General features: G+C 34.9%; 1 protein-coding gene across 1 annotated transcript in view; it reads right to left on the reverse strand.

The window, feature by feature from the left end:
• The window catches only part of ADGB (androglobin), an 86,150-nt gene that overhangs the window by 12,767 nt on the left and 51,622 nt on the right, over window positions 1-21,761 (reverse strand). The window contains exons 22-29 of the mRNA XM_040058131.1: window positions 18,754-18,888; window positions 17,298-17,391; window positions 15,579-15,713; window positions 14,646-14,799; window positions 11,298-11,485; window positions 9,600-9,784; window positions 4,361-4,557; window positions 3,060-3,171 (exon numbers count right to left, since the gene is read on the reverse strand). Of these exons, the coding sequence (XP_039914065.1) occupies window positions 3,060-3,171; window positions 4,361-4,557; window positions 9,600-9,784; window positions 11,298-11,485; window positions 14,646-14,799; window positions 15,579-15,713; window positions 17,298-17,391; window positions 18,754-18,888 (1,200 nt within the window). The remainder of the gene's footprint in view (window positions 1-3,059; window positions 3,172-4,360; window positions 4,558-9,599; window positions 9,785-11,297; window positions 11,486-14,645; window positions 14,800-15,578; window positions 15,714-17,297; window positions 17,392-18,753; window positions 18,889-21,761) is intronic.

Genomic DNA, 21,761 nt, shown 5'->3' on the forward strand with positions numbered 1-21,761 from the left:
AAAAAAGAGGAAGAAAGAGAGAAAAGAATGAAGACAGTAAGACAGCATAAATAACCTATGTGAAACTTCCTAATTTCTGTGTACTTAGGTTTTCCTGCCTAATGCCTTTTTAATGTTTGTGCAGTGGGCTCTTTAATAAAACATTTAATGGGATTTCATATATAATAAATATGACTAAGTATTAATCACAAAGTAACTTTCACTACCACTGTCTTTCTACAAGTACAAACATCAACAAATACAAAATTATCATAGCATCTGTATAGCTGAGAATTTACTTTCTTCAAAATGCTCTAAATAAGTATTTATAATACTGGTGAATATCAATAGTATAATAGCATGGGTCTTCATTTAAAGGGAGACTAGATCAAAAGATTTTAGATCTTGATAAAAAGTTGAAATATGCTTTTGCCACGATAAATTAGCTTTAATACAAAATTAACTCCAGATGGCACTGTTGGCTTGCATGAAAAAGGGATACTTGAAAAGGGAAAATTTTTTGCAGTAATTTTTCACCTGGCTCACTGCAGTGTTCTCAAAAATCACATGCTAAAACAATACCTTTTTGGTTACACACCAACACTATTATTATATGAATTTTCGATCTGACAACTTGTGTTAGCAGTTTTAAATGTTAAAGGTCAATTTTCAAAGTGATTTAAGAGTAGTTCACAATCAGAAAAGGAATAACTGTTTGGTCTTTCCCCCAAAATACTTAATGATAGTAAGCACTTCAGATAAATAGTGCTGTTAATAGGGGTACATAAAATATACACTAAGTATTAAATGAGTATTGGTGTTAAAACTTTTTGATATAAGCTGTGTTTAAACTCTGTTGGTTTAAGTCATCAACTCTGTTGATATAAGTTGTGTTTAAACTCCTAGGCAATCTGTTGGTATCCTTGTATAAACAGAAACACTCAGTTAATAAGAACTGTGAAATGGATTTGGGTTACTTTGAAAGGCAGCATTTATTAGAGGGCAGAAAAATTACACCACTTGAAAATAATACAAAAAAAAAAAAAAGTACTTGTTATCACTGACTGTAGCTTAAGGATGTCTGACTGCAAATAAGCATCAATTAGCATGGAATACTGCCACTTTGAATTCAACATGAGAACACTCATGACATTGACAAGGTTCAGTGATATGAGCTGAGAATTAGTGAAGAAATTTAAGAGACTAAGTGACCTCCTTTGACCTGCAGTTTTACAGACCACGGTGAAGCTGTATAAAAGGATACTGTCAAGTGCAAGCTGTCACTATGTAGCCAGCTCAGAAAGGTAAGAGGATGAAATAGGATGTCTACTGTAAGAAGCAGTCTAACAGGGAAAATTAAGAGAATGAATAGAATCATCTAGGAAGAAAAGATGATATTGTGAAGAACACAACAAAATATACTGTGTACAAGCCTGTAAGCCTACATGACTTAGCTCCTCAAATGCTACTAAAACTATCTAGAGATTACAGTAAATCAAGAAGGTACATCTTTTTAAAGTTGCATAATAATAACTGAAGAAATGCTAAAAAAACCCCTCAAATATTGCATACATCCCAAACCCAAGAAATTAAATAATATCCATCAGCAATTACCGCTGCTGAATCTAAGTTCAGTCCAGAGTACTGGAAGTTACAAAAAAAACAAAACAAAACAAAACAAAACAAACAAACAAAACAAAACCAAAAAACCCCACAAACAAACACAAAACCAAAAACACCACAAAAAACCAAAAAACCAAACCAAACCAAAAACAAACAAACAAAAAGGCTTGACCAGACATTTAAAAAGAAAGATGTAAATAGAATAAAAAGTGAGACATATCACTAGTAAATAAAAACCAAACCACCCTAAATAAATTTTTTTGGGTATTAGCAAGTGCATGTGTATAAGGAAGCAAATAATTTCTTCTTATTGCTTCTTTTAAAAATTGATTTATAGAACTTTATTATTAACAATACAGAATATTTACTGAATGATGGAAAATAATATTTTTGGTTCTGCAGAAACCTAGGGATGAGAACACAGGAGAATCAGCTGCATGTGTGTGTGATGTTCTGCACCAGCAGCTGGAGTAGGGCTGCAGCCTCAGAGCTTGTAGGGAATGCAGAGGCAAGCTACTGGGCACACTCAGTGTCTAAGTGCAGCTGGAGCAAGGATCCACCTCTTTAGAAACATATAGTCATCCAGGGAACTTCCATCCTTTCCAGCTTGAGAGGGAAAAGCAGGATGAGGCAGCTGGTGCTGTCTGTGTGTGTGCTCTGAGTGTCCGTGTGAGATCTGTGTAGCTGGCAACGTGTGTGTGTAGATACTTATATGCATATATACACACATACATACACATCATGTGTGTTTGTGTGTCTATGTACAAGTGCCTGGTGGGATTACATCTTCAGCCTCACAAACAGCTGGACCTGGGAATGTGCAGGGGGAGCAGCCTTGCCTCCCTGTCTCTTGGATCCAGAGTGATAAACTTTAATGTAATTACGCTCTAAATAATTTTGTGTTAAGCTTGCTGATAAAAGAAGAAGCAAATACAAGACATTTTTCTAATTTACAGAAAACTGACTAGGATTCTAAGTGCTTTTAATGTGTCTTGGGATTGGTTTTACTGTCCCTTAAGAAGAAATGCTACAAAAATCTGTAAAAAACCCAAAACCTTCTGTAATTTCTCTGTCCCTTTTGTGACTTAGACATACAGACTGTACTTGGGAGCTTTCCTAATCTTCTCTCTTGCTAAGTCCTTCTTGTACAGAAGCAATACATTTCCCAAACCAGGCCTTTTCCTCCCTCTTGCATTCTCTTAAATTATCAGTAGGCATGTTTCTGTTCCAGATCTCTACCTAAAGCTGAGCCCTAAGAAGGTGAGTCTGATTTCCTTATATTTTGTGAACTGAACATGTAGATTCATGCAATCAAACTTCATTTCTAAGAGCTACAGAACAAAAAGTTTTGTTGCCTAGTTATTTCACTCAACCAGTAAAAAATGTTGCTTGGAGCAATTTTATTTTTAATCAGTAACATGATACATTTGACTAAATATGTACTTAGATCAACCTACCTTTGATTTCATCTTTCTGCATTTCTTTCAGTTCCTGAACAAGCAAAGATTCACTCTCAGTAAGTGGCCAACTATCATGCAACACCAATGCCTGTATTGAATACTGGTGAGACTGTGAAAGAAAATGCAGCCTGCTGAAGTCATAACAATTACAGCAAGCATTCAAGTCCTGCAGGTCAGTAAAGTGCCAGCTATTGAAGTCAGCAAATAAAACACATAATTAATTTACAAGCTTGCACATAACAGCATTCACAAGAAGCTTAAAAAATTAATGTTAATTCCACAGATCTTATTTTAATTCCTGTGAAATTAAACAATTACTCATGTGTTCATCAAGTAAAACTAAACTGGGCTACACAATAAGGAGCTACATTCCTGTAAGATTTCCATGTAACTTCCCTATGTATGCCATGTACTAAAACAAAGACTTTTGTCTTTGATTTTAAGACCTACTACAGGGCTCTGAGCCCTTGTACTAGCACTCAATAATGCCTTAATTTGAGGTAGATGTGATAGGGTCCATGGGCTGTTTTAAACATTGTCTAAACTGAACTAGAAATTATTATATTTAGAACATGTTTTCCAAAATTCTAATGCCATCTCTAAGTCAAAGGAACAACTCTGGAGTTTATTTCTCGATAATTTTTGTTTTCTTAGGTTATTTTGTTTCAATTGAACTCAACTATCAAGAAAAAAATCACAGCAGAAAAACACGTGGAAGTGAAAAACATGTGGAGGTGTAAAACAAGAACTGTTTTGGAAAGTATACTTAACTTCTCTAAAATAGACAAATAATACTAAATGACATCAAGAAAAACCATGGTTTGACATTAGCCTCTGACAAACTTGGTTCAAGTAGCAGATATTACGTGTCTGTTACTAAAGCTTGCAGCTGACTGGAAATAGGTGTTTATGCAAACTATTAGAGATGGCCTTCTATAAAATATTTCAAAGAAAGCTCATACTGAAGCATCAAAATGTTAATTTAATTTCTGGCAATTTTTGATCTTTATGTGAAAGTTATGCTATACCTGTACTGGATTTGCCAAATGAAGAACACTTAAAGATAGAGCAAATCACCCTGATATGAAACCTCCTACTCATTTAGTCATTCATACATATACATTATCCTTTTTTCATCACCTCATTCAAAAGCTATGAACAATCTTAATTTTGGATTCCTTGTTCTTGCCCCAGAATAGATCTCCGCATGTACCAAAGAATTAGTAGTAACCTTTCACTTTTCATTTGCCTTTTTTTTTTTTTTCATTCCTAAATCCCAGTGATTAACAAACTCTTACTTGTTGTGGACTTCCAACATTATTTTCAAAGTTTTCCAAGTGGAAAGATTCATCTGTTTTCATCACTGGGACTTCCTGTACAAGGTCTGTCTTGGAAGAAGTTTTGCTGTCCTTTGATGAAATATGACTTCCTTTTTTTAATCGCCCAGTTTCCAATCCCTTCTTTTTACTACTTGGAGTAGACTGTAGGTTTTTTACTGCAAGATGACAAAAAATGGTCCAGAAATTCTATAAATTACTGGTATGAAGTAAACAGATGCCCCCAGAAAGTATCAGAAAGAATAAACATAGTCCATTTTCTCATATTGGATTATACACAAAAGCTTCCAATTAAAATTATGTTTATTCCAAATACTACCCTGATTTCATTTTGCATGCAAATCACAAATATCTTCAAAGTAAATAATGAGAAATTTGAGGCTGTGTATACATGACTGTTGTTACTATTTATAAGACATTTAAGTTTTTTCCCTCAAGGCCCATACTTCTTTCCTGTACTATCCACAACAGCACCATGCTATACATTACAAAATATAGATAGTCTTGTGCTCCCTCTGATGGGGTCCCTTTGTGGCTAACCTAATTGTGTAAAACTGGATGAAGGGAAGAGGTGGATTGGCCGCAGTTCTGGAAATGCATACCCTTACAGAAGTAGCTAATCTAATCTCTTTCGGTCAAAACAAAGATCATAGCTAACTTCAGCTAAAAAAAGTGCTAGTCTTGAAAGAAGATATAAAACTATTTGTGATCAATCCTTTATCTATGTATATAATTGTATATGTAAGGAAGATGGTAATGTGGAAAAACTGAAAACCAGAATGTTCTAAAGAAAGGCTGACACAGAAATATTAACTCAGAAAACAAATTTGTTTTCATTTCTAATGCCATTGAAATGTGTGATATTCTTTTGCCTGCATGACTACAGAGAAATTAAAGAGAACTATAAAAGTGAGCATCTCATAAAATTTAATAAGGACAAAGAATAACACCTCTGGGGAAGCAGCTTCACTTGTGATACACTAACAACATCTGGACCATCAGCTGGGAAAGATATAATTTTGACTTCTCTGAGGACAAGAGGTTTTCCTCCTCCCAGGGTTTATTGTATAAACAAAGGATAATGCTGCATCACTGCAATACTTCAAAAGAAAAATGCACGCTTTCATGCACGTTGGTGAAACATCCAGGGAAATTCACAGGAGGTGGCAGGACTATTAGACCAGATTCAACAAAATTTACTGGTGGCGTGTCAAAGTATAAATGCCCAATCAGAGGTTAAGTGTGTCTCTAGAAACTCAAATGGAGGCAGGAAATATTGTTTCTTACGATATCCAAATGTCATTAATCACTTCCTATTGCATCTTTCCTCTGCATAAGTCACTGCTTCCTTGTTCCTAAGAAAAGCAGTAGAAGTCAGGGAATCAAAATAAGACCTTGTAGAGGCGGTCTGTTAAGGAGGTCTCCTAATCACAAGTTCTGAGTTGCTCTTCTGCATTGCATTCAGAATCTTTAGAACCAGAGCCACCCTTCTGGCTGTCCCTGTGGCATGGAGGCCTCTGACAGAAACGTGAAGGAAGAAAATACTTGGTTTCTTCTAAACCATTTTTAGGGTGCTGCAAATCCACGGCTGTTATTTTGTAAAAGGCATGCCTAGGCAAGCCTGTAACTGTGGAATAGTTTCTCACTCAGGTCCTGCTGAGCTTTCTAGGTATCAGTTAACTTCCCATGCTGTGTAGGTGAGAGTAGATGTAATTCACAGTGGTTAGATTATGAAGTCTTTCACTAGAAGGAGCCCAAATCATGAGGTTTTCACTCAATGGAAGTGCATTTGGATAAATACAAAACAACATGCAATATTCAATCCTGAATATCCTACATCTGCGAGAAAACCCGCAAAGAAACAATTTGTCTTCCAGATGGAAGAATAGCTACATAAAGACATTTTCTAATTGCATAAATTGCCTTTAGGTTACCGTTTGCAATATTTGCATAAAGGTTTCTAGGATCATTTCAGAAATGATCTTCAGTGCCTGTCTGAGCACTGCTAGCAAGGACCAGTGGATGTGATTTACAGAAGGGTAATTTACTAAAGCAGCGAGGCCACCTAGATGTACTCGCCTGGGGTCAGCAGAGGTGCGCTCCACTGCAGGATGTGTTGTGTTGGGGCTTTAGGTGATGTGCATTGCCCTCTGCAGGAGCTTGCCTCTACTGAGCAAGACAGGGGGAGTTCAAGGGAGGTTGGGTTTCTTAGGCTGCAACTGGTTTTCATAAATGCTTCGCTATTCTCCTCTTCTCTCATCCCTAAACCTGAAGAGCTTGAGTATTAAACAATTCTATAAAGATTTTTCCAGAGAAAGATCTCGCCACGAGGACAATTCATCTCGGAAACGGTGGAATCCCCCGTAAGACTTGATCTGCTTCCTTCGCAGGAAAGATCCCTTGGAGAAGCTCCCCAAAATACATACACAGCCAATAATTCTCGCAATGCTCACCAGGTGGTGTTGTAACACCATTTTATTTATTCCTTTTTTTCTTACTACATACAGAAGTATGGGTATGTCACTCTTGGTTTTCCCAAGCTCTGGCTAGAATAAACTTCTGCCTACCTCGTTTCCAGATTCAAACAAATAACTCAAAGATATTTTTATACTTTTTAACAGGATTGTATCTGACTGTTACTGTGGGAAATAAAAGGATTGCCCATCTGTGGGACTTGCCCATCTGTGCTCTACGCAACTGCTGTGTTTGTATCAACAAACCGCATTGTGGATGCAATGTGTGTGTCAATATGTAAGTCCTTTATTGTCAGTCAAGGACTACGAGGTCCAAGTCATCTGCTACATCACAGAAGAGGCAAATATATTCAAAATCAGTTGGTTTATTGTAGTTTTTGAGTTGTAAAATACGTTAATAGAACAGCTGTGACTGGAGGTGAATTAACAGGCTGTGGATGGGCAAGGGAGATAATGTTTTAGTGGTGATGCTTGCACAAAGATGTGAGAGAACTTCTCTGTTAAGAGGACTTTTGGCAACACAGTGATCAATTCTAGGAGAGGCAGAACACGTGTGGCAGTGAGTAAGTGTCAAATTTAGGGATTGTATATGGCTTAACTAACAAGATTGGTGCCAGTGGTATAGCAGGCTTTTCTGATTGTTCCTATTCTGAGAAAACACACTTTTTTAGAGAACAAAGAAATAAAGACAGAAGGAATCTTGTTGTATTGAGTGCCAGTTGTACGAATCTTCACTTCGACTTGGCATCAGTATTTCTGAGTGTTTCTATATTGTTATTGTACAGGCCATAAAAACCCTTTTGACAATAGCAAAGAAACATGCTTTTACAATGCCATAAATTGAACCACTACAGAACCTAGAGACACTCAGCAGTTTGGGTAATACAATACTGTCATATTGGTTATACTGAGTACATTTCACAATATTTTCATTTAATTTGGATGCTATGAAAGATTCTACACAAAGAACCTTCTATGTGATATACAGGATGTACATTACTAGGAAAAGAACTTCAGTGCTAAGGCCAATTGGTCTAGTACTGTAAAAATATAAGTATTGTAAAAATATAAGTAATAGTAAAAATAAAAAACAAAACCACTCTGACAGCTTCACTGTCATTCATTCCAAACATCAACTTTCTATATACTCCCACATTTAAAGAGCATCAGAATATTCATTTCATCTTCAAATATATCCTTCAATCATAACACGATTTTATGGCCACCACTTCGAAATACTTGATACAAAAACCTTCCTATTTTCAGTCAGGTTAATGTAAGAGATATTTCACTGTATAATTCGCAGTGGATTGAAATAATTTTAAATTAGCAGAAATTATTTGTATCATAGCACATTAGAGCTAGAATATATGTGCCTGATTGCTGATGATATTTTTCAAAGTTCCCACATATGTGCCCTGATAGACTGGCAAAAGCAAAACGCCACTTCTCGTTATTTTGCCCCATCCTCTCCTTTTAGCAACTGATGGAACCTATTCCTCTTCTCTGTCACTTGATTGTGCCTTTTAACTTATTTCAGTCTTCAGACTATCACCCTTGCAAGAGAGTGTCCTGAAACAACGTTTCTCCTTCACTCTACTGAGGGTAACTCAGCAATTTATTGCCACTATAGTGATGCTGATCCTAAGATGAGATATTTTATACTTTTCTAGTTTTATTTCCACCAGACTACTATTAAATTTACTAGTCCACTTCCACATTCCAAAACCAACAACCAAAAATAGCTACCGATTATCTTGGTAACTCAGAGAGAATCGTGACAGCTTCTCTACGACTTGCTTTAAAACCCTAATGTTTTCATCTGATGAATTACGTTTTAAGAGCAGGGTCTTCATAGGATGAAATTTTACATTTCTGGTGATAACACGGTGCCATCAAGACAGAAGTCAAGACGTTTCATAAATATGATTAAAATAGCTATTTTTCCCATAAAGCACTGGAATTTCATATTACACATTATGCTAAAGGATCATGTTTGAAAACTCCACAGTTCAAAATAGTGAAGGTGAGCAGATGAAATATAATGCTATTTTGGGCTTTAGAAAAGCAATAATCCAGTATCTGAACAATTTGTCTTTGCCTCAGGTTTTCAATATGCTCAAATAGACAAACTCACATTCACAGAAGATTTATTGCTTAGAAGTCTTCATAGAAGGACTGAAGACTTTCATATCTTATGTATAGTAGTGTCCATAGAGAGTACAGTAGCAGACTTGTTGGCATATAAACATTTGCTTTATTTAAGCAAACTTGTAATTTTTATGGAGAATTAACTTTAAAATTGAAAATCAACTATAATGAATAATTCAAAATAGTACACAAATAAAGTGGAAACCATTTGATTTAGAAGTGAGATGTATAGAAAAGAGGGTTACAAATGTAGATTATCAAAGATGACAGCATGGCACTAGCCATGTATATGTATATGTACATGTACATGTATATGTATAAGAAGTATAAAGGAGGCAGGCAGATGGTACTTAATTTTTTGTTTAAAATTCCTGAGCACTACAGGGTCCATTGTCAAAAAATATGCCTAAGAATTATGTACCTCATTCAATTTCATTAATTCGTTTTGAACAGTAAAATTAAAGATTAATGAAAAGAGCAGGGAAAAATAGTATTTTCTGTGATTATCTATAGTTACTGTAAGAATGTATATGCTGAAGTGAGTAAAATTATCAAATACGGAAAAAAATACTTACAGTGTGAGCTCGGTAGTGATTGATTACTCCAGAAATTAAAAACTGGGATGACTGCATTGCCCTTTCCAATGACACTCGTTATTTCCTTCTCATTATCTAGGACTTGTAGTTTAATGAACACATCTGATTTAGAGGTTTGTACCTGCAATGTAGCAGTATGTGGTGCTGTGACTTTTACAAAATACCTAAAGAGAAAAAAAAAAATTATAGCAATATAACCAACGATACCTGATCATTCTTTTTTAGGAAAGTACCTAAATGTTGTGCTGAACTGGAAGCCAACACTTAAAAATGAGTTACAAATCAACTGTTTTCCTGGAATCTGATGGACTAAGCTTCCTGTAGTGAAGTTCAGTGCAGCAAATCAACAAACAAACAAAGTGCTACTGCTGAAAAATGGGGTAGCCAACCTATTTCTATTTTTTAATTGCCTTATCAAATGTCCAGTTAGATATTTGACTGCCTATACTGTACTTTTGTTTGTTGACCATTGTTAGCCAGATTAGGGAATTGTATAATTAAAAAAGTACATGAAGAAGAAAATTATTTGCTTTCAAAAGGATAAGGATAGCAGTAGCTGCTTTGGCCAGCTTAAAAGACTGTGGCATTAAAAACCTCTCGAATTAGAGTCTGAGGACAAAATTCAAATAATTGTTATGTTGTTCAATTAGTTGTTACATTGTAACCCTCTGCCTTATGTATTATATGCTTTTTATCCATAAATTCAAATTGTTATGACTAATCTCACCAAACAAGCAAAGAAACAACACATAAAAAAATCCATCGCTATGACTTCAGCACATTTGGAGTTAAAATATGTAATTTTTTTAAAGATTGGTAACATCAGAAGGGGGAAAGAAGAAAAAGAGTGCTTACAAAATTCTAATGCATTTGTTTTGTTTCCATTACATGCTTTCTTCATTTATATTGAAACTGATTCCTCCTCTTAAAGAGACCTCTAACCCAAGAATAATCCATTGGTTTGAAATATTGAAAAAGCTTTCAGGAATCAGGATAAAATATTTTAGAATTAGCCTCCAAAATATACACATTTAATTAGCTCTAAGCGCAGGGCCTGTGGTAGAGCAATGTGTAGTTCTTTGTGTAAAAACTTCAGTATAGCAATTTAGTAATGGTCAGTTCTGAACTCAGAAGGGATTTTAATGAACTTCAATCAATTTAAAAAGTATTAATAAAAACTAAATCACATTTTTTTAAAACTTATTCTCCTAAAATAATCAGCATGCTAAAATAAAACATATATAAAGTTTTCTGCCAATACTTCAAGATGGAACTTGGTCTGATATATTGGGAAAAAAAAGTGTTTTATTCCTGTATTAGTTAAAGCTTTATGTCTCCTCCCCACCTGCAAAATCCTGATTTTAATACATACTTATTCCCCAAAAGTACTACGGAATTTCAGTAATTGGCGTATGGATAAGGCTGAGCTTACAGAAGTGCAAAATACTGAATTTTGATTTTAAATCTATAGTCTGTGTGCTTCACACCTGTTCTTCTTTAACTAGTGGCAATATTTCACAAATAACACTTTCACTAACCAAATGTTAACTTGATAGCCCATAAAATTCAGCTATTTACATCAATATTCCCCCCTTCTATAAAAGAGGAAAGAACACACTTTTCTGGTAAGGATGACCAATACAAACCCCAGAATTTATAAATTCTTTCAATATTTACCTAAACATTAGGAACTCCTTGTTGGGTATGTAATACTCCTTAAATTGTTGAGTAGAATAGATGTTATTGACAGCCTCACGAGACAGAAATGGAAGGGGACTATGGGAGCTGATGAAGCGGAGCATCCATTTTCCACCTGCCACAGGCTGGTCACCAGTGTGTGCTTCAGCCACAAAAGTGTATCCTTTCTGAAAGGGAAAAACAAGTCATTTTTATCTGACTATAACACTACCCAAAAGGCACTCTGTGACTACATGCAACACACTTTTTTTCCGCTACACTTATTAATGTAATAAGATGTCCTTCATCAGAAAGAATCTTATAACTCTAGTCTATTCAAATTATGGAGCATCTCTTATCAATTTATATTTGGCAAAGAGTTACGTAGCAAGCGAAATCAAATTTCATCTAACTGGAAAGCTGGTAGGTGTTTTTAGGGGCAGATACAACCAAAATGCTGAAGTCACTTTCTAACCAAATTATTTGATGATTTAAAGTGCTCCTTCATGCTTAGGCATTGTGAAAGCAGAGTTTGCTGCACTTAAGTTTAGAGATGAGATTACTTCAGTTCTTCACATGTGAGGTTATATTAACATTTACCCTAATTTAATAATGCCACTGCTGATACATCATGAAATTACAAGATTTAATCTTATTTTTATGAAGATACTGATTTAAGAAAAAATATTCCTAGTATTAGAAAAAAATAATAAAAATTGCAACACACAATGAATAGGGCTGATGCAGATTTAGGTGCTCTTTATGAATCCTGAGAATAGGAATATGAGGAGCCAGGCTCCAACATAAAAAGTTTCAAACTTTGATCAATGTGTATTTGTGAAAATGAAGGCAATATGAATGTGATTACTTGAAAGGCAGGGGCAGGAAAGAGGGATATAAGGAGTGAAATGGCCACTCAGAATTAAGTTCCTTCTTCATGTAGTCTAACTAGCCCTACTATCTCCCTGTTTCAAATATTAAAATTTCATGCTCCACCCAAGAAATAGTCCAAATGAAATTTCTTTGAAAGGCTTTGGTTCTTTCAGTCCTCTTCTAAATTCTGTTTAAAGAAATCAGCATTTACCAGCAAAAACAGCGTTGTTGAAAAATCCTTATAATAAATAGGGTTGTGATTTCAGGACTATCCAATAATTCAGGGCTGTGGCTCCAGGAATACTGAATACTTAGAATGAAAGTCAAATGAATTATTCATGATTCCAATTTGTGCAATTGTAGCAGTAAGGCACTTTACAACCTCTAATCACCACGAGGTAATAGCAACCACTCAGAATAACCATTCAGGAGAACTCACTTACTTAAATATTTAGTTAAGCACAGAGGCACAGGCCTCTCTGTTCTTATCAAGGACACCTGGAAATGGAGAAGGGTTTAGCCAGATACTCAAATGCTTTCTGACAGCATGGGATGCATAAGAAGAATAATTTCTCTTGTTTACCTATCTATAATGTTATACAATCTTAATGTTCACTAAAAATATTCATAAAATTTAGACTTAGGACCAAAAGTTGGTTTGAGTGAGCCCTTTATGAATACTACAAGCAATTAGAAATCCCAATAACTGATTTTGTGCCTGGTAGGAAGATCAAGTCCCTACTGAGAAATAAGAAAATAGATCTCAACAACCCCATTGAATTTGTCTCTTTCTTAAAAAACCTTCAAGAGGTTTCACTACTAATATATCTTGTTACAATTCACTGTCTCTAGAATCAGAAAGGGTTGTTTTCTAATATACCACCCAAATTAATTTTTTTGGCAAAGAAAGATGAATCCCTTATTTTCTTCTAATGACATAGTCATAGAGAAGTAACTCTCAAGTTAAGAGAAATAACTCATAGTCGAGAAATAACTGGGCAGGGTCCTTACTCAAATAGACTTCTAGTTTCTAGACTAAATATGGTGGTAGTGATGATTTCTTTAACTCTTATCTATATAGGTCAGATGAAGCTTGAGTGCTTATCTCTATCCTTTTCTACAATCTGTTCAAAAGACTCGTGAATAATAAGGAGAGTAGAATTAAAAAAAAAAAAAAAAAAACAACACAAAACCAAAAAAAACCCACCAAAAACAAAACCAAAAAACAACCCACCAAGAACTAAAACAAATTTAGCTGAATCCAGCAGTAGAAAAACACACCAAAAAAGAAGAAAATTTAATGCAACCCAAAGAAATCCAAATAATGCTAAGCAAGTAGCCAGTTTCCATCTAGGCTGTAATGTGTAATGTCTGTAAAAAGAAGACAGACTTTATTGCTAGAGTGCAGATTTTATCTTCATTGTCAATCATTCTGAAATGAACTTTAATGTGTTCCAAGAGTGCCTCTGCAGCAGAGTAACAGTATCTGTTGACAGATTCCTTTTTATCTCTGTTGTAAACTGTTGAGTCATCGTTTGGAAGCAGAACTGGTGGGTGCATTTTTTTTTCAAAAAAATGATTTTTTATGTAATAATACTGACATTTAAGAACTCAGGCATACTGTATAATTTCTTGCTTGATGTACTACATTGTTGCCTATTTTTTACAAAATACTGTAAAAAAAATGTAACTGATAAAAATAATACGATTGTATTCTGTGTTTAGTAATTGAAAAATGCCTCATCCAAGTATCAATAGAGCTTTCAAAAGCTTGTGCAGGTTCACTGAAACAATCATCAGCTATTTGGAAATTGGAAGGAACAAGCTAAATTGTAGAGTATAAGGTTATATTCTTACAGAGGAACTTAGGAGCTCAGTGATTGAGAAATGCAAAAAGAACAAATAGAAAAATACAATATGCCTGCACAATTCTGTTTTAATACTCTCAAAATCACTCTTTACTGATAATCATCACATTTAGTATTACAAAATATAAACTATTAGTTTAGTAAACAATAACAAAAATGTGGCTTTAAGAGGGGTCTTCTTCAATAAGGAAGAGCAGGAATCCAATGAAAAGGGCCATTTTCATTAGTAATTGACAGAACCACTGAGTCTACTGTGTTGTGCCCATGGGAAGAAAAGACGTACCCTTATCATTCCTTATCCAAACTTTTTATGGCCACAAGTTAAGCATGAGTACAAAGTTTACTGTGCTCAGTGTTATGCATGATAAACAGGAAAAAACCCAAAATTAAAGCAGCTGGTAAGATTACAGAGAAGTGAGTAATCAAAAGTTCACTAATAAATGTTCAGCACAGAAACAGATCAGTGGTGGTCTCTGTTAAAGCTTGCTGATAAATAAGGGTGTGCTTTTAAGTAGAACACTATGACATACCTAAAAATCTCCACAGAATTTGGGCATTTGTTATTATTTTTAAAACTATACTTTTTGCAACAACTTCTTGCATTTACCTTATTTTTGGGATAAACATGAGGTGCCACTTTGAAAAAGGCATGTGGCATTTCCTCCTGTGTGTCATTATCAAGAACATGAAGTCTACAGGAAGGGACAGTGGTAAACACCTTTGTCAATATAAGCATGTCTTCTGGGACAATAAATATTTCTCTAAAAAAAATTAAATTATATCAAAATTATTTTTCCAAATAAAGAGATATGTGCAGCACAAAGCAAAACACATTGCCGTTTAACCCCAGCCAGCAATTAAGTACAATGCAGCTCTTCACTCACTTCCCACACCCAACCCATCTGAGGGAAAGAATCGGGAAAGAAAACATAAACTTCATGTGTTAAGAACAGTTTAACAAGAGAGACAAAATTACTCATAAATATGTTAATGATAAGGAGAGGGAGAGATAGTAACAGAACCCGAGAGAAGTAAATGATGCTCAATAATAATGTGTTGCTACCCACTGACTGATGCCCAGCTTGTTCCTGAGCAGTAATCAGCCCCCCTTCAGGTAATCCTCCCCCAATTTATATACTGAACATGGCATTATCTTATATGGAACATCCCTTTGGCCACTTCAGGACAGCTGTCCTGGATGTGCTTCCTCCCAGATTTTAGTGCACCCCCTCACTGGCAGGCGTGACACTGAAAAGTCCTTGACTTGAGGTAAGCACTCAAGAACCAAAACATCAGTGTGTTATCAATATTATTATCACACTGAATCCAAATACACAGCACTCAACCAGCTACTAGGAAGAAAATGAAGAAGAAATGAATAAGAAAATTAACTCTGTTCCAGCCAAAGTCAGAACAAGTATGTGTTAGAATTTAAGGAAAGCAGACAGATAATAAGTAAGTTTTAAGAAGGTTAAGGAAAAACCACCATGTATCAATACTACTTCCCCACAAGAGTTGTACAGGGGTCTGTGAAACTCACCTGAAAACCAGAAACCATGCATTTGGTGGTTGAGCATCATATGTTACTGCATAATCAGTGAAATACATCTTACACCATTCATCTCCATAGCAAGGAAACTTTTCAGCCAAATTACAGTTTCTTTTAAACATTTCTCTAGAAAGCAATAAACAAGATAAAGACTTCAATCTAATCAGGATGGCATATATATATATATATTTATATATATATATACTAGCTTACTTAGACTGATCATGAAGAAAACTACTTTGTGCATGAATGAAAAACAACAACTTAAAATGTGTTACTAATATTTCTCTAGTAGTTGTTCACTCTTAAATAATAATAATAAAAAAAAATCATGGAGGGATCAGTTCTTTCAGACATCATGGAAAATATATTCACATATTTCTATCCATCAGTCTATCTGCAATGACAGCTGCTTCTAACATCCCAGGATATTATGTCTTTGACAAAACTTTATGTCTTTATTTTTATTTTTTATTTTTTTTAATAAATGCCACTTAGCATAACTTCACTTTCTTTAAGTTCTCATCTTAAAGCTGTGGAATCATTAGGAGATTAAAATCTCTTTATTTAGTTTTAAAACTCTTTGGAACAACAAAGGAATAAAAGCAAATGTCCAAGGTACTACCAAGGTACTAGATTGTTATGTTAAATGGAAATCTGTCAGCTGTTTAAAAAAAAAAAAAAAAAAAAAGGCACGTGCACATTAGCATGATTTTAACGCTCAAATGTATCCCTCAGGACAATGCCTATGAACCCCATAAGTTTTAGAAGTCTGAAGTCAGACTAGAAACTGCATCTCATCTTTGCTGATATAGAAAAGCTGCAAATCTAAAATGGATGGCTAATATTTGGAACAAGGCTGTGGTTGCAAAGTGCTGATCCCATCAATGTACACAGGTTTTACAAGGTTAGAAACACTAAAAGGTGAAATAAAATTATGCCTGGTGTGAGTGTTGCTCAAATTGCTGGTTATAAGGAGTGAGGATATCTATCCACAGGCAGTAATTATTGCCAGTTTTCACTCCTCACCCCTGGAAGAACCGATTTACTGCTAGATCAGTTGTGTGAACACTTGCAGAGAGATTTTTTGAGGACTTAATGGAAATATGCAAACCGCAAAGAGTGTTAGGCTTACAAATGACTTAATGAACACTGTTGAAATTAGAATAGCAGTCTTTCCAAAAGCTGGAATACAATATCAGAAAAGCACAGAAATACACCTACTACATTTCTACTGCCTAGAAATACTTTCCTTCAAGCAAGTGCAACAAAAAAGTCCCCTGTTGCGATAATAAACCGGGTACAATTAAATAGTAAAGCTATCTCCTTTCTACTGTCAACCATGATTGCTTAAGAGATAGCACAAATCAAAAAGTGTCTTTAAATCAACTGGTTAACTGCTTAACTAAGGAATCAGTATCAGATCTATACTTACGGAGAAGCCTACCAAATACTAAAAACTGAAATACATGAAAAAAGGTAATATTTTAGTGCAAGCCGTAGAAAAAAATCTGTAGCATATCTAAAAATTAGATTTTATTCATGTAGGGTACACAGAATAAAGCAGAGTGTATATTCAGTAGAAACGATTCAACCCTTCCATCAGGTTTTTGTAATTTTTACACTAATAATGTTCTTACTATGTTTATTTTGTGAAAAATCAGTTTATAACGGCCTGCAATAAAATACTTAGATTTATTACATGATTACCTTAACAATGTTACAGCACACTGTTCAAAATTTAACTCAATCATATTCCACAGGTTTTTCAAAGTTTCTTCAACATCAGTGTTTTCTTTAGTACCTAGAGATAAAAAAGTTAGAAAATATAACATCCAATTTTGCTACTGTTCTAAATTTACACCTGCTAAACACTTTTGAAAAATGCCACTTGTACAAGTAAATTGCCTTGTTTATTTGGAGTTTTACAGAAGTCTCACTGAACCAAAAACTATTTTTTTCCTTTGCCAGAGTATATTCCATTCATCACCATTTTCAGCACTCCTACAATTGCAAAAATGATGAGATCAATACTTTCTCCAATTTACAGTTTTTTCACTGTAATATGTTGTTGTGATATGTGGCAATCTCTGTTCTCAGAGAATAGGCTATTTAAGTCCCAGCAACTTTCATCTGCAGATACCAGGAACGGGTAGGGATGTATCTAAACTATCTGTGTAGCTAACAGAAAAAGAACTGGACAGCTCCAATGGATAATTCATCCCACCCACGTTGGATAACTCACGTAACAGGATGTGTTGGGCATCTCAAAGTGTCTGCTTCTATACATGGAATACACATGAAAACCAGACTAATATTAAAGTTTTCAGTAGTACAATACAAATCCTGGTTTATTCCAATAGATACCTTATCCTTTCAAAAATAAATGTCTCTTTTTCTAACTTGAACATGTCCGCATTCAAGCCACAAACTTTGAATCTCAGACTAAAGATCTTCTTGTTAAGAAGAAGATATCAGCCTAAAGATACTGATACTATCAAATTCCTTTCCTTGTGTGGGTACTTAAAGATTATAGCAAAGTCTTTTCTTATCTGGTCTTCCTTAAATTACAGACTAACAACCTGTAAGTACAATACCTATATTTTATCCTGATCCTTACAACTCTACTCAGAATTTTGCAGTTATCTTTCTTTCTTCCTGGACTATGAACACTGCACTTGGACCCAGTATTCCAGCTGAGATAATACAACTGCTGAATAGGAAATGTGCTACAAGTCCTGAACTGCTATGCAAGATTCCTCTATCTATATGCACAAGAATGAAGCGTCTTTGGAGGACAGCATCAGACTTTGATCTTGTGTGTGTTCCACTGACAACTCATGATGCTTAGGTTCTCGTATTATTTCCTTTATATTTCCAGAAAAAAGCCCCTAACATTTAGCCCAGCTCTGATCTAAATCTACATTAATGTAAATTCTGGTTTATTATTTATGCAAATCTAGGAGATGTGGATCCTTCAGGCAGTTTTTAGTACCGTACGTGCTAACTGAGTGGTTAGGTGCACTTAATAGAACTACAACTCCTATTTCATTAGTTTCAGTTAATTTTACCTAGATATTATTTAGTAAAAAAAACTCTTTACAGTGAAGATTTGAATATGATGAAGCATGAAACATTTTTTAAAAGGCATGTTTAAATTACACACCTTGTTCTCTGCTCTTCAGGATTTTCCTAATATAGGTCCCTCTCCAGATGGCTTGAATTTTGAGAGCAGCGGCTTCTTCTTCAGATGTGGGAGTTCGATTCTCCCAACTACTAAGGGATTTCTCCTCATTGCTCTCTGAAGGAATGGAAGAATGAGTAACATCAACAAAGCTAGATGTACTGTAGCTGCCTGTAATGAATTTAAAAAGAAAAAAAAAACAAAAAAAGAAAGCCAAATAAACACAAAACAGCAAGAGAGTGATCTCAAGCATAAAACTTTTATGATGAAAACATCACCCTTGAGATTTTGTTTTATCATAAGTTGGAGAAAATATACTGTATAATTAACAAAGTCAAAACGTCAGCTACTTTGTTAATTACAAACATCAAATTATTTAATTTTTCTCTTCATGGACAGTTATTGCAGGACATTTTATAAAATCACATCTCCTACCACAAAATGTTCTTCCAAACATGAAGTCAAGAGGATTTGATACACCAAAGCCTGACTCTGTAGACAGCTCAAAAGATTTTAAGTACTTCTGTCTCTCAATCTGATAATTTTATTAAGTAATAATTTCAGCATCCGTGTTGTTCAAAATATTTTGTTTAGCCTTCACAAAGGAGCCATGGAATAAGGGTAAGATCTATGATCAAGGGAGAGTTCATTTATCTGACTGACTTTATGTTACCAGGGAGTTTTGAAGTGGAACAGAAATCAGTGGGTCCTGACAGGTTAGCAATGAGCTCTTTGAAGGTATTCTTGCCTAGACATTAGCATCCTGGGAGCCATCAGCACCAGAACTTTGAGAAGAGTGTGGGGAGCAACACCCCAAGGGACCAGTGCCAGCACGGTAGTTTGGAACTTGACACATATGGAACAAAGGGAGCAAGACAGCATGATAGGAAGGAAACAGTGCTGCAAAAGAAGTACCAACAAATGAAAAGGAGAAGAGGAATCTGCTTGCAAAATGTAGACAACATTGAAGGCAAACAGTCTTAAGATACTGCTTTCATCATCCAGATCACGCATTTCAATCCAATAATTTTACCCAATAATGCTAAATCTGGCTGTGTTCTCAAACCATAATTTCTCATCAGTATTGCATTTCCAAACCCTAGAAAGCCTCTTTAATACTTGGGGTACACAAGACTACTTCAATAGAAACCAGATTAGAACTCAACAACATGTATGGCACAAATGCTTTTATAAAACATATGCATATAATCAATCACAGAATAGTACAGACTCTAGTGGACTGCTGAAAGTCATCTGGTCAAATCCCACATCCAAAGCCAGAAGAATTTAGAACAGGTTACTCCTGTTCTTGAACAAATGTCCAGTCCATTTTTTAATTCTCCAAAACCATGGATATGCCATAATTTAAGTAGGCATTTTCCAACTCTTCACTAGACTCATGGTGAAAAATGTTTTCCTAATATCCAGCTGGAATTTAACATGTTCTAAGATGTGTCCAGTCTGTGCAACTCTGGAAAGGCTTTAGCTCTCCCATTAATTCACCACTGTAACACATTTCAAAATGAATGTTTAATCTACAAACTTGTCTATTTTAGAATTACATAATCCAGTGGAAAGATGACTTTTGACCCCACTAATCATTTTCTTCATGGAAAGGAAACAGACTTCAAATTTCAGCTCATCCTTTGGCTCAGAAGAACAAGTTCTGGTGCAGAGCCTACATTCCTCATACAAGGCAAAAGAATGTATTATAAAGTAAGAGTTGTATATATATGAACACACATATACACAGATTGACCTAATGGGTAAGAATATCCTAACATGGAGCAGGAATCAATAATATAGAAAAGTAAATACAAAAAGTATTGGTGTGGTGTTGCCCTGTAACCAGCTGAAAACTTCATCCACTGAGGATGTCAGAGGGACTCCAAATCTAGAAATAAATATCTACATCTCTAGAAATAAAGCATGTCATTTGTGAGGATAAAGAAGACAGTTAGCTAAATGTTAAACAGTTTCTGAAAACACAAATACAAAAAAAAAAAAAGTATAGACTGTCACATAGAAATAAATTCTATTTATAGAAACTGTCAAAAGTTACCGCAGATTAGGACAAATCCCCAAAATTATGAGTATATATTCCTAACGTATATATTCCTAAGGAGGTTCTTTTTAATTCAAAATTTTTTAATATAATGTCATACACCAAAAATATTTTTCTTTGCAACATATAAAGCAAAATAATGAGGTCTAAATCAAATATTCTGATCTTTCAAGGCTTTTTTTTAACTTAGCATTTCTTAATATTTTTTCCTATAAGCAGAGAAATGTATACTGTGAAATGCTTTGAATCAGTCTTGAATGTTTTAAATCCATCAATATTGAAATAATGGATGTTTCAAATTTGACATTATGATTGAAAACAGATTTGTCAAAAGTCTCTGACAAGCCTTAGCTGTTAATCAGAACACACCATGCTAAGAATAAAACTGAAGCTTTCAAAGCAGCCTAGCAATACACTGTTCACCATAAAATCCCTGCAGTTTTCCTGGAGGCAATGGAGGAATGGTTTTTTTGAAAAAAGGAGTCTTTTGCATTCAACCAAATAACATCAAGCTCTCCTCACCCCTTACTGGAACTCAAGTTCAAATCCAAAGTGCAAGAAGAAACAAATATTCAGAATTCTCTTTTCAGTCACATAAGATAACACAACTGTATAATCAGTCATCTTAACCCGTGTTTCTGGAGGGGAAAGAAGCTTATTCTGAAAAAGAACTGAGCAGGACTTCCTAAATACACGCAGTTTCACAGTTCAGATAAGCTTATACAGAACAGCTCAACTAGATAAAATTTCAGACCAGAAGGTTTTGAGAGAACTGTACACAAAGGGCATTCCACTTCCAATTTCAAAGAGAGAAAGAATTGTAGCCCTTGAAACGTGCCTAAATGACTGTCAAGAGTTTGAGACTCTTGAAAATATGTGCCACAGACCTCCACTGGCTCACTATTGGGCCCAATGAAACCAGGAA

Source organism: Hirundo rustica, chromosome 3 (assembly GCF_015227805.2).
Source record: "Hirundo rustica isolate bHirRus1 chromosome 3, bHirRus1.pri.v3, whole genome shotgun sequence".
NCBI lineage: Eukaryota > Metazoa > Chordata > Aves > Passeriformes > Hirundinidae > Hirundo > Hirundo rustica.